At 37.2% G+C, this 23,988-nt stretch overlaps 1 protein-coding gene across 3 annotated transcripts in view; it reads right to left on the bottom strand.

The window, feature by feature from the left end:
• Positions 1-23,988, bottom strand: part of LOC121319596 (serine/threonine-protein kinase B-raf-like) — a 67,093-nt gene that overhangs the window by 14,548 nt on the left and 28,557 nt on the right. The window contains exons 9-20 of one of the 3 annotated variants that reach the window (XM_041257186.1): positions 22,947-22,986; positions 21,561-21,677; positions 19,401-19,537; positions 18,832-18,949; positions 18,581-18,665; positions 17,586-17,762; positions 17,369-17,415; positions 16,425-16,543; positions 14,117-14,248; positions 12,527-12,661; positions 10,298-10,451; positions 4,592-8,831 (exon numbers count right to left, since the gene is read on the bottom strand). In XM_041257186.1, the coding sequence (XP_041113120.1) occupies positions 8,809-8,831; positions 10,298-10,451; positions 12,527-12,661; positions 14,117-14,248; positions 16,425-16,543; positions 17,369-17,415; positions 17,586-17,762; positions 18,581-18,665; positions 18,832-18,949; positions 19,401-19,537; positions 21,561-21,677; positions 22,947-22,986 (1,284 nt within the window). In that variant the 3' untranslated portion in view covers positions 4,592-8,808. Of the gene's footprint in view, positions 1-4,591; positions 8,832-10,297; positions 10,452-12,526; positions 12,662-14,116; positions 14,249-16,424; positions 16,544-17,368; positions 17,416-17,585; positions 17,763-18,580; positions 18,666-18,831; positions 18,950-19,400; positions 19,538-21,560; positions 21,678-22,946; positions 22,987-23,988 lie in introns of those variants that run through there. The other 2 variants (XM_041257187.1, XM_041257188.1) reach the window with 2 other exon arrangements.

Genomic DNA, 23,988 nt, shown 5'->3' with positions numbered 1-23,988 from the left:
GACAAGCCTCAAATCCCAAGTTGCAAAACACTCCCTTCCTCTGGCAGCATTGGTTCCCGCCCGGTGAATTTATTTCAGCATTTTGTTTTGCAAAACTAAAAAAATACTAATTCCAAAAATATTCATACCCTGACAAAGAAAATTAAATTAATAGCCAGTTGTGGCACCTTTAGCAATGATAACCTCTTTTAAACGATTAGGATATTTGTTAATGAGCTTTTGGCATGATTCAACGCAAAATTGTTCCAGTTCTTTTAAATTCTGAGGACTTCTCTTTTGCACAGCCTTCTTCAACTCGTACTAAAGATTCTCAGTAAGATTTAGATCTGGACTTTGACTAGGCCATTCCAGAACCTTGATTTTATTCTTTTTTAACCATTCTGAAGCAGATTTTGTTCTGTGCTTTGGATCATTGTTGTGTTGAAACATCCAGTTGCGCTTTAAACCAAGTTTTGTAGCAGAGGTTTTCAGGTATTGGCCAGTATCTTTTGGTATGCTATGGAATTCATTTTACCATGTCTTGGTAAGGATATTACTGCCTCAATGCATGACAGTAGGAATGGTGTTCTCTTCTTTGTACACCTCACTAGACTTTCGCCAAACGTAATGACTATCGGCGTGACCAAATAGCTTGTTTTTTGTTTCATCACTCTACATTCCATCTTAATTTAAGATAGGAAATAGCATATTGCAGAACATTCCTAATTTGTTAATTTCCTAAATTGCTTTCCTAACATTTAGTACTTGGTTGAACCTTTTCTATCTGTCAGTTAGAAAAATAAAATTGTTAGTTTGCAAGATCTGAACAAACCATGCAAAAAAATTAAATGATGTATATGTATTACTGTTGTTATGTATCAAATGATCCATCAGTATATTCTGGGATGTGTACCTTTAACAGCAAGCTACATGTATTGTCTAGATCTAGCCCCACCTCCATGACGAGATAAAGTGGTTCATCGTGTTATGTACGGGACAGTATGAAGCTGGAGTTAGATGCGCGCACATATTACTGTCGGTGATTATATATATATAAAACTTTACTGAGGAATAAGATATGAAGTAATCTGTGTTGATTCTAGTGTGTTATTGTATTATACAATGAGATGCTCCATTGAACTATAACCAGCGGCTCATATATACACTGCTGTGCAAAAGTCTTAGACATGTTGCATTTTTCTACTCAAAGCCTCCACTAGTGTTTTCTACTATTATCAACCTTGATTTGAATAAACAAGGAAAAACATCGAGTGAAAGAGCTTGCATTACTTGATTTTCAAGGTGTGATATCCAAAGCATAATCAACAAGTACAGAAGAGCATCATCTGTAATTGACAAACCCAGGACTGGAAGACCCAAAAAGCCATCTGACAAGGATTAGCAATACGAAGGTAATATCCACACGGCTACTGCGGGACATAAACAGCAGGCTGTGTGCAAAAAATAAGTGTAATAGTGAACTAATACAATGTCAATAACTACTGTATAAATTAGTGTAATATTCAAAAATTATCAAGTAATATATGACGATAAAAGCAACAAGTTCTTATCTGTATAGGTTCTCTCTCTGTCAGTGTCAGTTCTCTGGGAAAATGACATGGACATCTGTGCATGCAGTCCTCTTATGCCCTTGGTGGCAGCCATGACTGCAACACAAGATCTGCGAGCAGTTTTGGTATAGAATATTCCGGTGTCGGGGTCTTTAAGAGGTAAACACCCATTAGGTAATGTTTTTGTCCTTGAAAGGGAACCACACAACTTTATGTCCACCTTCTTCGCAGAGCCGAAACCTAAAATCCATCATTAGACAAACACTTTATACAAAAGACAAGTCATTAAGTCGTGCTGCCTTGTATTGAACGCCTCTTCATGAAAAATTTAAACTGTGGTGATGCTTATGTTATTGCTAAGAAATGGGATGACTGTATTAGCGTGGAGAGGTTAAAAAACTAAGGGCAGCGTAATAAGCTGTTATGATGCCAAGTCATTTTAATCAGCCCTGCTAATTTAGCAAGGGTCACAATCCAGGGCCTGCATGTTTCCGGTAAATCTGAGAGAAAGGCAATTTCTCAGTGTTGATAAAAAGAACATCAGCCTGTAATGGAAAAGCTGTATCGTTTGATGTGTCATATACTAATGTATTAACTGCTTCAGTAATCAAATGATCTTTCACTGTAGAAACCAATAAGCTGGTAAATAGATTGGATGCTTGGTGTACGTGTGGAGACAGGGAGGTTTTAAAAAGAGAGAAGCAAACAATAAGATAAAATAATAATGATGCACTTAATTACTTGTTCTGTAACGCAGTCTGAACCACTTCATTGATTGTCCAGTATACCGGATGAAATGCAACAATGTTAATTCTAGGTTAAATCTTTCATTAACATATAACCAGGACATCTTTTGGATATGTTACCAATGATTTCCATTACATGAGTAGATGTTAAAACTTCATGCTGATTTGAACTTGGCTCTCACCAAGTTAAGGACCAACTAAGACGTAGCTTTACAGTAAACTAATGTGATCCATCTGCATCTCCATCCATTTACATTTCTTTCCATCTGATGATGTAGATATCCTTCTGCCTGGTGTTGATAGCTGAAGTGTAATGCTGACTCCAGGGGTCAGCTTATTTTGCCTCCCCAGCACATCAGCACACACAACGGCTGCGATGCTGGCTCTGGTGATCAACCACAGTGCGATCTCCCCAGTGCATCAGTATAACAACTGTCTGGATTGAGCTAAGTAGAGTACATCTATGGGTTCTTCAAGTGGGCACCTTCCGTCCTCAGTGTTTTGTCGACTAGCCCACACTACCTCAAGAGGGCTCGACAGTGATTCCGGCATCCCAGCATCACCCCCCTCCGACCCACACTCAACTCAGCCCAGCTTACCTGTACATCAGCGTTGCTTTCTTTCTATTGTTCATTCTTTCTTTCTATTGTGCTTGAAATCCCCATCCAGAATCTTTCCGTCTCTACCACAGCCAGTTGCTGCTCCTTTCTGCTGCTTCAGAAACGTTCTTCACTGTGCAACACAATTCTTGCCCACTGAACCCGACATCTCTAAGAAACCGGGTTGTAGAGTGTGCCACAAATCCTTGACAACCCACCTCCACTGGGTATACCTGGACTCTCCATCCTTGCTGTTCCACTTCAGCAGCTAGTTGGGCATACCAAAGTTTCTTCCTCTCATACTCCTCATCCACAGCATCCTCACCTGGCACTGTTAACTCTGCCATATGAACAAGGAGTGTTCATCCAGACCACAAGACAATGTCTGGTCGAAGGTTAGTGGTGGCAATCTCAGGTGGAAAAATAAGCCATTGATCAACATCTGCCAGCATTTTCCAGTCTCTAGCAGCTTTCAGTTGTCCTGAGTGAGGCTTGGTTTTAACACCTTATATTTTGAATATGTATTAAACATCCAAAAAGCCAATTTCACATGGATTTTCCTTTGACAGTTATGAGTATGATCAATTTTGACAGTCTTACCAGGCCTTTAGTGCTTTAAGTACAATAAATTTTGTGAAAATATCTAGTTTAATAATTAGTGTGTGCAGCACAAGGTTCTTTAATGTTTTTAAAGACAATTATTTCAAATGAACATGGTCAGCAAAATCACGCATAGAATAAATTCAAGTATCTCATATTTTTAGTTTACAGGACAATATAATAGACATACATAAAAGTTTGGTGGAATCATTTAGGAAATTCTAAATATACCTGCATATATGACCAAAAGTCAAGCAGTCATTGGACTGCGACTGCTGAGGTAATTCTCACATCTACGTAATTGCTGCTAGTAACAAAGTCAGTTAAATTAGTCAGTGCTTTGGGTTTACCTCCTTCCCAGCCTCCACCTCACCAGGTGGGTTAGTTGAACTGCCTCTCTGACTATTTCTCAGCGCCGTATGAGACGTCAAAATGCTGTGATACATGCTTTTATTATTGGTATTTATGCTGTAATAAAATATTGTTTTAAATCTCTAGTTGTCTTTGACTAAAAAAATTGTGCTACAAATTACCAGATTGAGAAACAAAAAATCAATCAACTCTACAGAGGTGCCAGTGTTTCCATGCACTTCTTTAATATCAATCTCATATTCACAACAAATACATTTACCTTTCTGCATATAATACAGCCTTTTAAATATTTTTACACAGAAATTAATCTTTTTTCAGAATTTCATCTATCAAAATGTGTTTTTTTGTTTTCATTTTCTATTTTTGTTTTTTTTTGTCTCCATGCTTTCTAGCAAACTGACAATATTTTAATTGTACAAATTTACAAGTGAAATGAAACTCCCCCCAAAGAAATGGGCTGTAGAAAGGCAGGAGGCGGTGGCGTGGTTGGGGTTAGGAATAGAAAAGAAGAGAGTCGTGGATGATACTGTACAAAATAGTGAGATAGCTGTACAAAGCAAAACAGACATCCAAATGAAGTTTGTCCATCACTTAAAACATACCATATTAACATTATTCTCTTTAAAAACAAATTATATATATATATATATATATATATATATATATATATATATATATATATATATATATATATATATATATATATATATATATATATATATAGATATAGATATAGATATAGATAGACACACACATCCACAGTGGGAACTACTGTATCACGTTTCTTTAACCGCAAGTCTGTTAAAGTCTATATTTTCATCCTCATTTGCTTCAGTGAGATTACAGTACTCCCCTCATTATTGTGTGGAACTTCTCATGTCCTAGTCAACTTCTTCACTTTCAAAAGTCTCAGAAGCTTCAATACTATAGACCAGCCCTCTCCTCCATGTTGATCTGTAACTATTAAGAGTCCCTGTGTTTTCATTTCTAGGCAGAGTACACAACACACACACACACTGAGGGAGGCCTGAATACCTACAGACTGACTTGGAAGTGGGGGTTTCTCTTTAGTACCACAAAGGTATTCCTTAAATGAAAAAAGATCAACTAAACAATAAATCGATGCGACAGTGAAAACACTGCTGAAGTCTATTCATGGTGGGAAAATAAATTGTAACCGCTGCTATGCTTTTAAGACCTTAAACTTGCAGCGTTGGTTATTCTGATCTAGAAATGAAAAGTATTTACTTACAAAATGCTATTGCCCAGCAGTAACCACTTCATCACATATACATTTGGTAGCTCACATGGATTTACTTCAACTTTCAAATTAAACTTCTTATTTCTATCAATCATTCATTAGTTTCAATGTATGGTACACTAACTGAACAATGACAAACCCAAGTGTAACAGTATAACTGTGTTCAGAGATGCTTTGCTTGTCTTTATTGCCTTGCTTGCTTATCATAAGCAAAAGCAACATATTTCCAGGAATAGTTATAAGACAAGTGTGTTTCATATGCACACTCCAGGACTGGTGGGTCAAGAGTGGGTACAGACTTAAGTATGGTTTAAATAACATTAAACCAGAAACCTTTTTGTTAAAAGTATCCTAACCAGATTCAATTCATTTCACTGACACTGGTTAATGTAAGTGTTCAGAGTTTACAATACAACAAGAAGCTGTGACAGCAGGATACCTGCTGTACACAACAGCTCTCCAGGGGTATGGGGTATTTTTAATGCAAGGTCTTGAAATTGTCTGAAAGAATACCTGGCTACTAGGTTTGTTGTTTTTTTTTTTAAACCCTTAGACCCTGTCTTCTTGTTTGAATAAAATAGTTTTTATACATGTATGCTCCAAATGAAAATTTGATACTTTTCTTTTTCTTTAATTTGCAAATGAGCATTTCTAGTGTTTGTTCAAGTAAAACAAAAACATTGCTTGCTCCAAATGATGCACTTGACAGTTTATGCTACTTACAGTAATAGCCATCCAAAAGATTACACATAATAAAAGCCCACTTACTCTTATTTCCAAATTGGGTATTTTATTCTAAAAACAGGCTGTGGTTATAGAATGCACATTGAAATGTAGAACTGCAAAAGAAGCACCATTGGAATGGATTAAGGTTGAGTTACCTATAGTAAGAGAAGCAAAGATGGTACATAACTCTACATTGCTTGAGAGCTACCAAATGTCTGAAAATATACTGTGATAGCAAAACAGACTTCCTGAAAGAACAGTAGCAGTTTCACAGCTCTAACAGGTTTCTGCTGTTATTTAAGATAGAAATCAGATGAACACCAGCAAAGCAGGCGCAAGTGTATATACGGTATAGCCTTTCTCTACATGAACTACTGTTTCCCTTTCAGTTGATTTCACCTTCTCTTCATGCTTAGTTTCAGTTTTCTCCCTTTAACAACTGATGGCATTCTCTATTAACTTTTTTTTCATAAAACCTGGGGGGACTCTATGTGTTAACAACATCTTAAACACAATATAACACAAGAAACACCAGCAATACATAGCACATAACTGCAAATAGAATGGCTGACATATTTAATATATAAAAGATGCATCTCCCTAAAGCAAGTCAGTTTCAGACATAATGCAAAAGACACAAGGCCTGACAGACTGACAGTGGGCTGAAAGTAAATGCTTTGTTCACAGGTACATTTGTATCCAAGACTGCAGAAAGGAAGGCTTAAGCATTATGACTGGTGAACAGCGTGGAGTAACTTAAGGGGGGTAGTCTATGAGGAACAGGGTTGCTACCCACCTTCTATTAAATAATTAGTGCTGGTAATCATTGAAGAATTGTCATGCATCAATCTAGAACTATTTCATCCCTTTGAAAACTCAATGTGAATCAGTGCTGTCTTGGCACTACACCCTTATGCTAGTGTCTATGGCAGGTGTCAACCCCACCCTGACATCACTTGTACTTCACTGTCATTTATTATTTTATTAGAGATATGTGGTCTAAACTCCAGCTTTCTACAGGAGACCAATATTCAAATCTTTCTTCACAGAAGTCTAGTCTGTGGTAAATCCATTCTAAAAAAAATCGTCAAGGGGCTTCAATCCCTCGTTTTCCACAAGCATTTCATCTGTTGTGCTGTAGCTTCACTGTGGATTGATAAAGGGCTTCAGTCTCTACTGCTGCCAGTTCCTAAAGAAACCTGTGCGGAGAGTTCAAAAGTACTATCAGTCCCTAATCTTTCAAATAAACTAAATACATTCCCTACAAAACGTACACATTTCAGTATTTGTAATATCGTCACTGAAACCAAAAGGGAGTAGTTAAATTTTTCAAATCAACAACTTTATTTCCCTCCACCTCCTAACAAAGACCTACTCCCCCCTCCAAAAAAGAAAGACACCCATCCACACAGCCCAGAACACCACGGGGAATGCATTCATTCAAAACAAAGAGACACCCATCCGCACAGCCCAGAACACCACGGGGAATGCATTCATTCAAAACAAAAAGACACCCATCCGCACAGCCCAGAACCCCATTTTATTTTCTGGTTTTAAGCTACGTGAGCAGCAAAAGACCAGGCCTTCCTCAGGTTAACTTATAAACATTGTTATGTTAGCCAGGGCTTAGGACTGCCATGTACTGGAACAAGACTAGAAGTGAAGGAGGGGTTGTAAAAAAATACTTTGGGCTGCCCCAGCCCTCTTGCTCGCCTTCTCTCTAATAGAGGGATGCAGACAATCAAGGGGAGAACACAACCAGGAATGCAAGCTTCTCCATTCCACAGACTGAATTCTTTGTAGAGTTCATTCACATGCCTTATCTAGTTGACATGTAGATTGTTTAAAAAAAAAAAAAAAGTTAGATAAATAATTCCAGCTTTACAGGCCTGCCTGTCCAGAAATAATAGCAATAAATAATAATAATAATAATATTCTTGGAATGTTAAATTAGACACACATTTGAAAATAACACACAAAAACAAAAAAAGCACAACCACCACCAATGAATGAGAGCTTGCTCAGTTCACTTCCAGAGCACATGCCAATGTGGCTGAAGGATGGCGGCAGAGTCCATCAGGTAGGCCGGGAGGATGCGACAGCCTCCTTTTTAGGAGGGCCTAAAAAGGAGAGCAAAAGTCTGGAAATGATCCATAGTGTGCTTGCCTAGCACAGGGTAAACCTTGAGAACTTGCTAATTCTATTACTCAAATGTACCTATTGTGGAATGGACTGGGATTATTATTTTATTTTTCCTTGTTTTACAGGATTCAGGAATTTCATTTCTCAAGTGAAAAAGTCTTTAGGGATCATCTCTCTTCAAAACAAAAAGAAGCAAACCAACACCCCTCATCAACCCCCACCCCCAAATAAATAATTATTGAAAACAGATCCCCACTCTGTGAACCACCAACGCAGGGATTTGATTACGATGCAGGCCTGTCGACTGATTCCGTCCATTCAGCAGCCAGCGTTTGGCACCATCTTCTAATTGCTGCCAAACGCCAAATTGCGGATCTAAGAACAAGACCCTACTTCGCCACCCTGCACCCCCAGATGGGAGGCAGCTTCTCTCAAACTGTTGTGGTCCGAACACCTTTCCATCTTGCTTTCCTTCCTTTCTATGCCTCAGTCTCTCCACCATTTTTTTCAGATTTTCTGAAGGGAAACCGGCACGTCTGGCTCCAAACAGGCTTCTTCCACTGATTTGCTTGTTTGATTTTTTGTTGTTGTTGACTTCATTTTATTTATTTATTTATTTATTTATTTTTTTCCCAATTGTGATTCCTCTTCAGAAAGTTTTTTGTTCTTGTTTGCAGTTCCAGCAGGGTTCTTCATCAGGTCGAGAGGAAGAGAACAGCACATTCTTGGAATTAATTTTAAATGGATGAACCCACTGTAGGAACACAAGACTTTAAAAAGTGACAAGGGATGTACTGGCGGAATCTGCTCTGCTACTTAAAGGCTGCAAACTCTCCTGAGAAGAAAAAACAAAAAAACAAAACAAAAAAAAAGCAGATTACACCAGCACGGAACAGGTGCAGTGGTAGTCATTCGTATATTACAAGTGACAAGATTCTGAGCCAAAACCTTACCACAGACTAAATCAAAAAGTAAACCAGTGCATGCTCATACAGGTTCTTCGTAATCATGCAATAATCAAAAAGTACCTAATATTTTAAAAACATTTGTATAAAATTAGATTATAGTCTAATGCAATCCAAAACATCAGATGAAGAGTGTATGACAACGTTATCATGTTCAACATGTGGTGTGAGATTCACTGACAGACACAATTTGCACACAGCAGTCCCCATTTTTTGAATGATGGCCCTAAGAAAAGAACACATCAAGTAACTTGAATAAGAACTACTCAGGAGGACTACAAACTTCATGTAAGCCAATGTAAAAAAAGCAAATAAATTAATCTTTACGAAGGTAGTGTTTTAGTAGAAGTAGTTCAATTACTTATGCAAATCTACTATATTAGTTACAATATGCATTGAAAATCAAATATCAAAATGATGTATTAACTGACCTGAGAGGGTGGATTGTACTTTTGTAATAAATCAAGCCATGCAGCTTGTTATCTGAGCTTTGCCATTCAAAAACATTAAACAGTGGATTCATGCCACCTGCTGGATACACTGAAGTCTTAACAGCTGCAACTTGTAAATGGCTGCCACTGTATGGCTATGAAATTCCTAAGCACCACACAATGAAAACGTAGACCTACATCCACAGTATATATGCTACACATCCTTACCAAGTATCATCTCAATTGTTTCAGCGAATCCCCAGATATACAGTACAGTGTTCCTTCGATAATTGATAATTCAATAATTCACATATTTGCCGATTTCATAATTTGACTACGTTGACAGTAATGTATTATTTTACTGTACAAGGGTCCTTCACTAACACACTGTTTGCAATACTGCTCATTTTGTGATGTGCAAGTCAGAGAGTGAAGCACAAAGTAAAAACAATACTGAAGCTGATTAGGGCAGGAACATTTTAAAGCCTTAGTTACAACATCAATAGTTAGAGCTGGTAACTACTATGCTGTGGTAAGTGCTTGGTGTCTAAAGCCTGAACAGTCACTGTAGCCTAATGATTTACAGCAAAGGGCAGAGAAAGTACAGTCCATATTTAAGCTGTATTTCAATTTTGTTTAATTTCAGAACCATAACCAAGGTTTAAAATAATAACACTTATCAATCACTGCTCATCATTTTTTTTTGTAGATCAGTTGGGTATTTGCTTGTTTTCAGGATACGCCATAAAAACAACGCTACTTCCTGGTACCTGACCAATTCCTGTGCTTTAGGTCAGTTTCACACCAATGATCAAGCAGCAGCAAGACCATATGGCCAAAAGCATAAGGAGCAGGTGGTTTTATTTACTTTGTATCTGGAGGTTTGCACCAAGGTGTGAACTCACCATAGCCCCCTCCCTGGATGGGTGTTTTGGGGGAGGCGCAGGCATACAGGCTGAAGTCCTCCGTCTGGAACCCTGCCCGGTTCAGCGATGGCTCAGATGCGCTGCGGTGGATTTTGGGTAAGGATCGAGCCAGTAGTTCTATGGAGGCCAGTAGCTAGAAAAACAGCATATTATCACACAGCCATGCAGCCTCTTATTTGGTTTATAGCACACAATAAGTACTAAAATAGGTTTAATTATTTATTTGTTTACATTTTATTTTGGTTCTTAATTATTGCCCCAATAAAATTTTGCCACTGGAACCTATCTGAAAGACCATGATCAAACTGGCTTAAATTGGGACTCCTACTGAAGTATGCAGTCATTGAAATATTGAGGGAGAAGAATGGGAATTAATAAAAACAAGGTACATATTCTGTTATAGTGCAAATTCTAATGACAATTATCGATCATTACAGAGTTAAAATGTTTAAAAAACAACAAAAAATCCCTATACACATACATACACACACACATTTGTAGCTAAAAGTTTACTACGTAACCCCAATTTCTAGAAATTTCCCGAAACAAATAATTTTAGGAAAAATCTTTTCTAGCAAAAATTTTCCTTTGGTGGATGAGGAAAAAAAAAAAGTTACAAGAAATAGATGTCTACAATTATTTATTTCAGCAACTGTTTTTCAAAACTCCAGAAAATGCTAATTCAAAAGTATTCATGCCGTTTGATGCTATGATAGTATTGTCTACTAGGTGCTAGAAATTTCAATATGATAATGCAGAACCTAATTCTATAAAAGTCTAGAAAATGCTGGAGTGTAGGTGAACATTATTAGAGAGTATAAAATGATTAGGGATAGGATGATTGCTGTCATTACCAATAAGTCAATATGGGAAAAGGTAAAGAGCTACCTGATTTATTGTCATAAAGCTGGAGAAGGATACAAGAAGATTTCCAAGCATTTGTGTATCCCAATTTCAACTAGTGTTTCTATTATCAAGAAGAACAAGACTCATGGTACTGTCACAATGCTCCCTCGGTCTGGGGAAAAAAGAAGGTTCTTTCACCAAGAACAAGTAAAAGAATTGTGAGGAAGGTTAATAACAATTAGAGATTGATGCCAAAGATATTCAAAGTGAATTGGTTGCAAGTGGCACTGGGGTTTCCATGTCAACCACAGGTCGAGTATTGCATGGTGAAGGTCTCAATGGTCACAGGCCATGGAAAAAGCCACTAGGAAAACATCACAAGGACAATTGCTTAAAGTTTGCAAAAAACAGCATTTGAATAATGGATATGAGTTCTGGATAAAGGTTTTATGGAGTGATGAAACAAAAATCTAGTTATTTTGTCCCACTGACAGTCGTTCTGTTTGGAGAAAGTCTGTTGAGGAGTACAAAGAAGAGAACACCATCCCTACTTTCAAGCATGGATGTGATAATATCCTTCTATGGGGCTGTTTTTCCTCTAATGGCACAGGAAATTTAGTTGCAATACATGGTCAAATGGATTCCATAGCATACCAAAAGGTATTGGCCAATCATCTGAAACCCTCTGCTACAAAACTTGATTCCAACAAAATGATCCAAAAAACACATCAAAATCTACTTCAGAATGGTTAAAGAAGAATTAAATCAATCAAAAGTCCCAATCTAAATTCGATTGAGAATCTTTGGTATGAGTTGAAGAAGGCTTTGCATAAGAGAAGTGCTCGGAATTTGAATGAACTGGAACAATTCTGCGCTGAAGAATGATCAAAAAAAAAATCACTAAGGAATCATGCCAAAAGTTCACTACCAAATATCCTAATCGTTTAAAACAGGTTATTACTGATAAAGGTGTTATTTTCATTTTCTTTATCAGGATATGAATACTTTTGAATTAGCATTTGAGTTTTGAAAAATAATTGCTGAAATAAATAATTGTAGACATCTATTCCTTGTAACTTTTTTCCCTTCATCCATAAAAGCAAAAAACTTTTGCTACAAAAGACTTTCCCCCATAATTATTTGTTTTTGAGAAATTTCTAAAAATTATAAATTTCCATTGGGGAATGTAAAGTTTTGACTACTACTGTATATAAATGTGTGCAACGTCTGGCTGCAGAAGGAACCTGGAGGCTCCATGGTGTGTATGGAATAGTGTAATAAACTAGGTGTTAAAATCTTCAGTTATTGCACAGAGTTGCGGGATTGAGAAAATATAAAGTGTAAGAGGATGACCACTGTTACCTGTGGAAACAGTGGCCTCTCCTCTCGTTTTTTCTTTAAGCAGTCTGCCATTAGTCTCTTCATTGCCTTGGGACAGTTACTGCGCACTTTACTCAGGTCTGCGGAGAGGTACCCCCGTCCTACCATGAAAATGATCTGCAAAACGACAAGAAGCATTTCTTTAATTCACAGCAGCCATTATCTTACCGTACTAAAGTTTTAGATACTTAAAATGTTACAGACCACCCTGCATTGTTTAGAAGATACACTATATGTTACCTTTTCTATGTCCCATGTAGTCCGGATCACAGCAATACATTGTAATCACATTGCTGACACTCAAGTTTTTAAATGCTCATCATGGATCATAAACAGGGGTCTAGGTTTCGGGTTTTATTTCTGATCATGTGATGTCCCTTTAAAAATATTTTGAGCCAATTCGCTTTCTTAATCAAACACTAATTGCTAGAGGAAGTTGTTTCATTTTACCCTCGTATCTTGAATGAGTTAACAAATGATGTGCATTGATCTCACCTGATTCTACTTGAACCTGCATTTCATTCCTGCTCTAATCACCAAATTCAGTTTATTCATTTCCACTCTGTTAGTTTCTAGTAGTGTATCACTAATTTAAACAATCTGGTATTCAGTTAAGGCTTAACAACTATGAATTAATGTTTAAAAGGGAGGAAAGAGATGTAAAATAAAATAAAATAAAAAACTAGAAGCCCTAATCATAAATCATCTGCAGCATTTACTCGGGAGCGTTTGCCAAGAGAAAGAGAATTTCACAGTGTATCCAGATCATGCTCTCTCTTGCGACAATGCTCATTTTCTGTTCCCACAGTACAGCATTCATTTCAATAAGTGCACCAGCTTTGTTCCAGGAGGAAGCAAGATCTGGATATACTGCAGTGTTTAGAAGACATTTGCCTTTCTCCTGGCAGATGTTCCTGAGTAAAAGGGGAAAAAAGGAAAGAAAATTCTCTAATTGATTAACCTATGATGTATGAATAAAAATCTGGATCATGTTGAAAATATTGCTGCGATATGGACATGGGATACAGCAAAGCTAATGTGTTTGCGAACATTGCAGTGCATTGTGCAACACTAAATTAGATAACATAGGGAGATCCAGATTTAAAAAATATATACATAAAAAAAGAATTACCCTGCAGCCGTACATAATGTATCTATATAGGCCCTTGCTTCACTTACAAAGAGCTGTATATATAAACCACATGAGCTAGACAAAAAAGTAATGTGTTGCACATTTGTTTCCCGTCCCCTGATGGTTGATTAATTTGTGATGGGTCATCCCAGCTCAAGTGGACCAATAGCTTATGTCAATTAATTAATTATGTCCATGTCAAACCCACACATGGTGACAAATGGAGGGAACACCTCCCCCACCCCCTCACTAATGGTATGTCAATCAAGATCTAATCTGGATAAAGACTGAATTCGAAATGCATTCTTCCATAACTTTAAAATACCCAATCATAAAATGAAATTAAAATTAAAGAATCAGCAACCCCACAATTTCTATACAGCTTTATTAGAAGCTACCACCAAATGGTAGTTTATGCTGCACACATCCAGCTAGCTCACCTGATCCCGATTGTTAATGTTGGAGTAGGGGAGCTGTCCTGACATTAACTCATATAGCACGATACCGAAGGCGTACACATCAGACTGAAAGCTGTACGGATTCTTATCCTGCATGCGGATGACTTCTGGTGCCTGGAACCACAAAAAAAAAACAATTATATATATTGTTTTACTGTCACCTTACCTTTTAATCTTTCAGGGATGATATTCTCAGGTTACACTTTACACTTTTTAACTTGGAAGCAATTTATTCTTAGCGTTACAGAACACCCTGCAGTGTTTACAAGAAAAGGATTACCTAATTTTTTTTTTTTCTGTACCGTGTTGCAGGATTATATTTTTAAACATACTGATGACTCTTGAAATATTTAAAAATCACGAGTTAAAAATCGACTGGGAAAACACACACACACTTGCAAAAGTATTCACACCCCTGACCAATTCTCTCATATTACCGAATTACAAACGGTACATTGTAAATTTCGTTCTCTTTGATATTTTATTTTTAAACACTGAAACTCTGAATCAATTATTGTAAGGTGACATTGGTTTGGTGTTGGGAAATATTTTTAACAAAAATAAAAAATTGAATTATCTTGCTTGCATAAGTATTCAACCCCTGTGCTGTGGAAGCTCCCAGTTTGCACCGATGAAAGAAATTGCCCTAAGGATGACACAGTTACCTTACCATTGGCCTCCACCTGTGACCCATTTAAGTTGCTGTCACATTTTCTGGTTAAAAACCCCACTGTTGAAGGATCATTGGTAAGGCTGTGAATCTGAAGGAAAATGAAGACCAAAGAGCATTCTACTGAAGTTAGTGATAAAGTAATACAAATGCATAGATTAGGGAAAGGGTACAAAATAATATCCAAGTTTTTAGATATCCCAGTGAGCACAGTTGGATCAATAATCAGGATGTGGAAGCTGTATCACACCACCCAGGCACTGCCAAGAAAAGGCAGTCCCTCAAAACTCAGCGCTCAAACAAGGAGACTTGTGAGAGAAGCCACAGAGAGGCCAACAATCACTCTGAAGGAGCTACAGAGTTCAGTGGCTGGGAGTGGAGTAATGGTGCACCAGTCAACCATATCAAGAGCTCTGCATAACACTGGCCGGTATGGAAGGGTGACAAGAAAGAAGCCGTTACTCAAAAAGTACCATCTGAAAGCACGTCTGGAGTTTGCCAGAAAGCATGAGAGTGACCCAGCTGCGATGTGGGAAAAGGTTTTGTGGTCAGATGAGACCAAGATAGAGCTTTTTGGCCAAAACTCAAAGCACTATGTGTGGTGCAAACCTAACACTGCCATGCCTCAAGACATACCATCCCTACAGTGAAGTATGGTGGTGGCAGCATCATGCTGTGGGGATGCTTCTCATCAACAGGGACTGGGCATCTTGTTACAACTGAAGGAAGAATGGATGGAGCAAAATACAAGAAAATACTGCAAGAGAATCTGCTTCAGTCCGCTAAAAAACTGAAGCTTGGAAGGAAATTCACCTTTCAGCAGGACAATGATCCCAAGCACAAGGCCAAAGCAACATTGGAGTGGCTCAAGAACAAAAAGGTGAATGTCCTACAGTGGCCCAGTCAATGTCCTGATCTCAATCCCATTGAGAATCTGTGGCACTATTTGAAAATTGCGGTCCACAAGTGTCGTCCAACCAACCTGAACAACCTGGAGCAAATCTGCCAAGAAGAATGGGCCAAAATCACTCCAACACTGTGTGCAAAGCTGGTACATACCTACCCCAAAAGACTTAAAGCTGTTATTGCAGCGAATGGTGGCTCTACCAAATATTAATGTGTGGGGTTGAATACTTATGCAAGAAAGATATTTCAGTTTTTTATTTTTCTTAAAAATATTTCCCAACATAAAACCAATGTCTCCTTACAATAATTGATTCTGAGTTTCAGTGTTTTAAAATAAATAAATAAATTTCAATATACCATTTGTAATTCAGTAATATGAGAGAATTGGTCAGGGGTCTGAATACTTTTGCAAAGCACTATATATATATATATATATATATATATATATATATATATATATATATATATATATATATATATATATATATATATATATATATATATATCTATATATATATATACATATATAAGTAATGCAATATGTACAACACAGCAGCAAAGGTACTTAAGCCCTACTGGTTGCAGAAAGATATCCCATTCAACATGCGACACATGACCACATTTATGGCCTCATGATTGGTGGTGGTATAGAACAGCTAATCTCATCGGACTGTATCGAGTCCACATGGAAACCAGGTCATGCCATGCACTCACCATCCAAAGGATTGATCCAGAGAGCTGCTCAAACTGGTGAGAGCCACTCCACCGCGATTTCACAGTCGCCAGCCCAAAATCACCAATCTTCACCGTCAGGTCTTCATGTAGGAAAATATCTGAGCAGCAGGTCATTGAGGGGATTTCTTGATTTTTTTCAATTGTATTTAGCTTTTGCTGAAGTGTCAGACAATCGGTGTCAGCTTAAAATTTATTACAAAAAAAAAAAAATGTTACCATTAAGTAACATTTCTATTCAGTCCCCATTGTCATTAAATTGGCAGACTGGGAAAATCTTGAATAAAGTAGAAATGTTTTGTGTGTGTGTGTGTGTGTGTGTGTGCGCATAAAAAAACAAAAGCATCCCTAGGGACCTCAGGGGGAAAGGCAACACTGGTAATGGAACTTAATTATGAAAAATCATAGACTACAGCTGTGTATCACATTTTCAGACAATAACTGAAATGTGTACTGCCTCTATACTCAATATGACAGCCTTCAGTCCTGGGTTCTACCTGGAGTGCGGAGACAGTCATTTTAGAATAGCCCTCACAAGGCATGCTAAATATAATACAGAGCAGACATATTTAACATGGGCCAATACAAATGTAATTTAGATTGTCTTAAATAAAACTCATTACTTTGATATACCGATGATGGAAACTCACTAAATGCAAACATTAAATTTTCTGTACTTTAGATGCTTGTGACAGAATGGTATGACTTTATAAGTACTAGTACACTAACCTTCCAGATGCAACAGAAATGCCCATACAACACTGCATCACAACTGAAGAGTGGTTCTTAGCATTGAGCAAAGGCAATTTTAGGAGCCATGTCAAACTGATTCCCCCACCCCCCCCCCCCCCCCACACCCCTGTCCTGCAGTACTGTAAATGCTCTGCTTCTGCTGCCTTCACTATAAAACCTGCTGGGAAGGATACTGTTGCTCTTGAGGTCTCTGTGGATGATGGATTTTGCGTGCAAATAGCTGTGAAGAAAGATACTCAAGATTAGGTAATACAACCTCTATTCATTTCAATATCATGATCCAGACTATCTTTACTAATTACTGTTCATGTTTATTTTTTGGATGAATGATTGATGTTTCGCCTATACGTGTAACTTAAAAGACATGCACGCACACACTGAGTTACTCACTCCATTCCTTGTGCTGTCTGCCGTGCAATGTCAATGAGTTTAATCATCTCAAACTTGGTCTCAATGATGTGGAGGTGGTGGTAGAGGCTCGAGCCCTCACACCATTGCGTTACAATAGCCAGCTGGGGCTTGGTGGTGTAGCCCATGAACAGCAGGATGTTGACGTGCCGCGTTTTTCTATATACAAATAGAAAATAAACAAATCATTAACTGCCTGATGCAGAAACAGATAACTTAACTTTGATAGAAGAATTCCAATCCAATCATTCAATCAATTAATCAATCAAGATTCATCTCAGATTCCAAGAGGAGGTGCCACATCATTTTTTTGATTGTTTTTTTATACAAGATGTGGTACCTTCTTATTTATTTGTTTATCTTATTTATATTACATATAACTATAAAACACTATAGTAAAACACCTAGCAAAACTAAAAATCATATAATACACTGTGAAAGACTTCTAGTTGGAGGTTGCCATTCGTATTACCACATATCATACCACTGAGTGTATTTAGTTATGGATGAGCAACATGCTTGTTGAGCCATCTGAAGAGATCACTATTACATGTAATATTGAAGGACCAGAACTAAGATATGATTGGACAACTCTGCTTCTAAGGACCATTCCTCTTCATTACAGCACTGTAGGTATAATTAAACCAGCTATTTTAGGACCTGGGCGGATGGTTTATTTGTTCAACTAAACCACTAAGAGCATGACTGATTCACAGACCTATATGACTTTGCTCACAATTTGTTGAGGATTTTAGTCTTGTGCACTCATTTTCATTACTACTATTCTCCTTTCTGAAACCTCAACAAAGCAGCTTACAGAGGGAGAAGGGCAATCAATGGAACAGCAGTGAAAATGCTACTTTCAACAATTCATGTGAAAAGTAAATTAAATAAAGTGTTCATCAGCTTAGTAACAAATCTGTGCTTGCTGCCACAAACACATTGTATGAATATTGTCTTGAAAAAGTCTCCTTTACCTTAGTACTCCAACTTCATTTTTAAAAGCCTGCAACTGCTGAGGCGTGGGAGCAGTAACATTCAACATCTTCACAGCAACATCACCTAGAGAAAAAATAATAATTTGTTACAAACCTCAGTACCTTAATTTTTTTAGGATGCCAGTATTAAGACCCACCAATGTTAAGATCATTAAAAAGAAACCACAAGGTCAAAAGTCTGTCTATTTTCAACGTGAACACGGCCCCTTCTAACGGTTTTAATTCCATACCATGCCATTTCCCCTTGTAGACCGTTCCAAATGATCCCGAGCCGATCCTCTGACCCAAAGAGATTTGTCCTTCGGGGATCTCCCAGTCATCACTGGAATCCCGCCGACCAAGGGTTTTCTGAGAACAGGAAAATGGGACTCATTAGCTACGGCACAAACCATGAGAACCTGGGCTCTGAGTGGAGCCGGTATCCTCAGAATGAAGAATTCATGAAAACAGGCATACACAAAACCACCATGCATACCCCCGCACCCACTGACTGTAATGCAGTTCTTTGTTACAATTTTGTTTTTATTTATTTAAATTTACAGCTGAAGGCCATTTATTTCATAGTCTTTTCAGAAAAATAGAAGACCAGAAAGATTAGAAAACAGATAAACCTCTCGTTTTTCTACAGGTTTTCAGGAAATAAAAAAAGATTTTTATTGGCAATGGCAGTCTAAAGTATTTCGTCGAGCACTGTTTCATTTTGAAGAACTATTTCGGCCAGCCATAATTATGTCAAGTACAGTCCAGTGTGAAGAGGCCCTTAGATGCAAGTCACACACAGAGAAAACACCAGGCTTACCATTTTATTGCGGTCCTCAGAAGAGGAGGATGACTTGCGTTCTCTTTGCTGGCCAGGTGATTTCTGCAACGCTTTCACGTTCGTCAAAGAGCCTGGGAGAGAGGCTGGGGGTGTAGCCGAGAGACCTGTTGTTGAGCCTTGTGAGAGTAGGGTGGAAGAAAGAGAGAGAGAGAGAGAGAGAGAGAGAGAGAGAGAGAGAGAGAGAGAGAGAGAGAGAGAGAGAGAGAGAGAGAGGTTGGAAGGCAATCTCTTGCTCTTGTGACATGAAGGTGCCAAGCTAAACAAGAAGCATGTAGAGTGACAGGGGAGGCATGATGGGTCTTCGAGGTGGCAGGGTGCTGGAAAGCAGCAGTGCAGATTGCATGTTATGTACAATGCTGTGGTACGGGGGCGCCACCCTTTCAAACCGTTCAGCACCCAACACAACAAAGAATAAAAATAGTCAGATTATAACGCTACAAAATCCATAGTGAAAAAAAGTCACGATTGCTGATTTTCTTGAGGACAGAATATTATATATATATATTTATATATATAATATATCTATATATCATATATTCATAATTATATATATAATATATATATATATATATATATATATATATATATATATATTCAGGGTTCGGACCCCTGTAGACGAGATGACACTTGTAAAATGTTAATAGCACTTTATAAAACAGATCAAAATTTTGTCGACGTTCTATTTTAGGGTCGACTAATATGTTATTTTTTTTATAAATAAAAAAATATTATATATATAATATATATTATATATATAGATATATATATTATATATATATATATATATATACATATATATATATATATATATATATATATATATATACTTTAGTATATTATAGTATATTAGTTTTTAAACTTGTTGTACTTTGGATGTACACCACTAGAGTTTATATCACTTAATGCAATTCCATTTTAAAATCTGCTTTCTGGTTAACAGGCCATAAAAAGATAAAAAAGATCCTTGTTAAAACAGAGAACTGGACTAATCGAAAGTTGAAAACCCCTGTTCTAAAATGTCCATGAAATAATGATATTCAAGTGTTAGTTTCTGTTTAATTTCCCGAATGTTTAACCTTTAGCATCAAACCGTGTAACCCTTCCATGCATAAAATATTGAAAATAGCTGGGAATAAAAAAGTAGTTTTGGACACATACTAAATATTTTTTCATTAAAATGTTCCCTCCCATTAATTTATATGGATAAAAAATTGCATCCTCTTGTGATGTCATCATTCATTCATGTCTCCACATAAAGACGAGAATAGTTTTTGTATCCTTCCCGTATGATGTCGCCAGGCTTAAAACGTGGAAGTGTTCGGAACCAATCATGACTTTTTATAAATTACTGAAACATATATCAGTGTATGAGACTGTGTGTACAGCATTTAACCGTATATGGAACAGTCAATGAAGAAATACTGATATGAAATATATTGCGCTGCACTGTTCACTAAGGTTAACACCTATATTTGATTCTGCATATTCTTGACAATGGTTAAACATTCAGGCAAAATTATAAACATTTAACACTTGGCTAATGCTTAAACTCTATTTAAACACCAGGTAAAAACAGGAATTCAGGTCAGTGAATAGAGGACCAGTGCTGGCAGTCACCACTTGTTATTTTCTGTAACAAGTGCTGCACTTTTGGGATGGACTGTTCATATTTTTGCAAGTATGATACAGATACATAACAAAGGAAACAGACATTTGGAGCGCAAGGGGTCGTAGTGTGGAAAAATGGTCAAAAAATAGCTGCTGTTCGAAATGTATTCATTCATCCTAGTATTTCCTGGGTGAATGTATAGACTGGAGAACTGTTTCGATTAGCTGGTACTACAAAGTTTTAAGATACAACTTATTTACAGTAAGACATACTCCATCATAAACAGTCCTTGCACAATTGTACCATAATCCTTTTTTGTTTCTTTGTTATTAACTAACAGATGGTTGTTTTTCAGTTTCCAGCACACGTGGTCATATACCACGTGCCCCCTCCCTCCAAAAAAAAAAACAAAAAAAACCAACAACTATATCTCTATTGAATCATAGCGTGAATGTGAGACACAAACAGCAAAGTGTGATAGTGAAAGTGGAGAGCGTGAGAGTGAGTGTGTGACACAAAAGCCTAGCTACCTCGAAATACAGGACCAGGTTCAAAATCAAAGACAATGTCATTGGGGTAGGAGTATAGAAGGGGGCTTGTGGTCCGGGGTCGAAACTTCAAGCAGCGAGCTGGTTGGATCTGGGGGGCTGCAGGAAGAGAGAGACACACACACACACACACACACACACACACACACACACAGATCACAGGCCAGGAAACCTCACAGCAGATCTTAGGCTGTCGCAAACTGTTCAAAGAAAATAAGCTAATGGAGTTAGGTACAGTTACTTTCCGTTTTTTCAACTTTGTATTGGTGGTTTCGTACAGATGTGTGTCATCTTTTGTGAGCTAAATGTTTGTGCAGCTGCATTTTGTAGCAATGATTTTTATTTTAATATTAAGAGTGAAAAAAAATGAATAAAGACTTGATCGTAAAGGGTTACCTGGGAGATGCTCTTTAAACAAAAATTTTCAAGAAAAGTGGTTTACAATCTCATTAGAGAAGAATTAGTTTATCATGTATTATGTACTTTCCACTGTATGTATTATACATTGTTTTTTTTTTACTGTATATCATGTATTATGCATTTTTCTATATTTGATGTATTATGGATTTTCTTGTTTTTACTGCATCTTGTAAAGCACTTTGTGATGGTGGTCCACTATGAAAGGCACTATAGAAAATAAAGATTGACTGATTGACAGTGACAGAACTGAAATTGCACCATGTTGCCTCAACTTCCACTGTGGACCATGGACAGCGTTTCACATCCCTAATTTAGAATTAACGAAAACATAAAAATGTGGGGAAAAGATGTATACAGATGGGTTGCAGGAAACCGATTAATATTTTTATTGTATCTGAATAAATATTTTTTTGTATCTGAAATACAAACCCCCTTCTTCACCCCCAACTTGATTTAGGCAAGTGGGAAAGTCAAACTGTGCTCACTTGGAAACAAGTAGAACAATGATACATGTCAGGTAGGACCAGTAGACCACAGGGAAGAGGAGGGCACAGTTGGCACCTTGAGCAACAGCCAGTCTATAGGTATTCAATGGGACCACCATTTGCTTTCCCCACAATAACTTCCATCCTTGGGGTGACATTACACACAGCCGAACACGGCACATTCATGGGAAGAGCAACAACTCCATAGCTAGTGATAACATACAGAATAACATGCAGGCTCTTTTGTAGTCTGTTTTATGGTAGCCAGGTCAGTCTGTTATGCTAATGATGCACCGACAGAGCCCCATGATGTTGGTCCTCCACTGTTGCTAAAAGTTAGTTGTTTTTTTTTTTGCTTAGCTGTGCGCACTGTTCAACAGCTATGAATTGCTTTTATTTTCTTTACTTTTAAAGCTGTAAGCAATAATAATAATAATAATAATAATAATAATAATAATCTTACCTCCATCGGACCTCTGTAACCCTTGATCTCGAATCAAATCCTAAAAAAAAACAAGCACAACAATAAATAGATTTAATGCAAATCCAAATTATATCCACAGTTTCATTTTTTTGGGGAATTCTAGCCAGGAACTGCAGCATCATTGTTTGGGGCTAGACATTAACTGTGCTATTCAGAGCACAAACATCAATTAAACTTGTATACAGTGGACTTGGAATACTATTGTACATACATACATATATACACACGCGTGTGTGTGTGTCTATATATCAGCACTGTGCAAAAGTTTTAGGCAGGTGTGAAAAAATGCTGTAAAGTAAGAATGCTTTCAAAAACAGACATGTTAATAGATTACACCGTGTAACAATGTGTTTTTTTTTTTTTTGGTTCCTGGGTAGTAAGTGTTATTTCCTAATTGCTTATGCCTCAAAAGTATAGAAAATGGCTTTTATTCCCCACAAACTTTGCTTTTGTGACCAGGACAGTGATATTTCAAAATATCACTATTTCCAATGGGAAAACGGGCAAATGTGTATCTTTTTGTTCGCATAAAGTCAGACAAAAACAACATATGAATCCAAATTAACATGGATTTATACTAAAGTAATACAAAAATGACAACAAGAGATTTAGAAGCGAGTAGTTTTTCGAGATTTACGATTATACTGTATTTACAGTGGTCACAAAAGCAAAGTTTGTGGGGAATAATAGCCATTTTCTATACTTTTGAGGCATAAGCAATTAGGAAATAACACTTACTACCCAGGAACAAAAATTGTGTTACATAGTGTTATATTTATCAATTAACAAAATGCAAAGTGAGTGAACAGAAGAAAAATCTACATCAAATCAATATTTGGTGTGACCACCCTTTGCCTTCAAAACAGCATCAATTCTTCTAGGTACACTTGAACTGGTCTCTTTTGTACTCTCAGGTTGTTTAGTTGTAAGTTTTGGAACATTACCATGGAATGTTAATTAGAGACGGGAATATATGCTATGAAAATATATACCTTTTATTCAGAATTTAGTTTGAAAGTTG

This window comes from Polyodon spathula, chromosome 8, assembly GCF_017654505.1.
Source record: "Polyodon spathula isolate WHYD16114869_AA chromosome 8, ASM1765450v1, whole genome shotgun sequence".
Classification (NCBI taxonomy): domain Eukaryota; kingdom Metazoa; phylum Chordata; class Actinopteri; order Acipenseriformes; family Polyodontidae; genus Polyodon; species Polyodon spathula.
The sequence above is the reverse complement of the archived record's forward strand: the minus strand, read 5'-3'. Positions and strand labels throughout refer to the sequence as shown.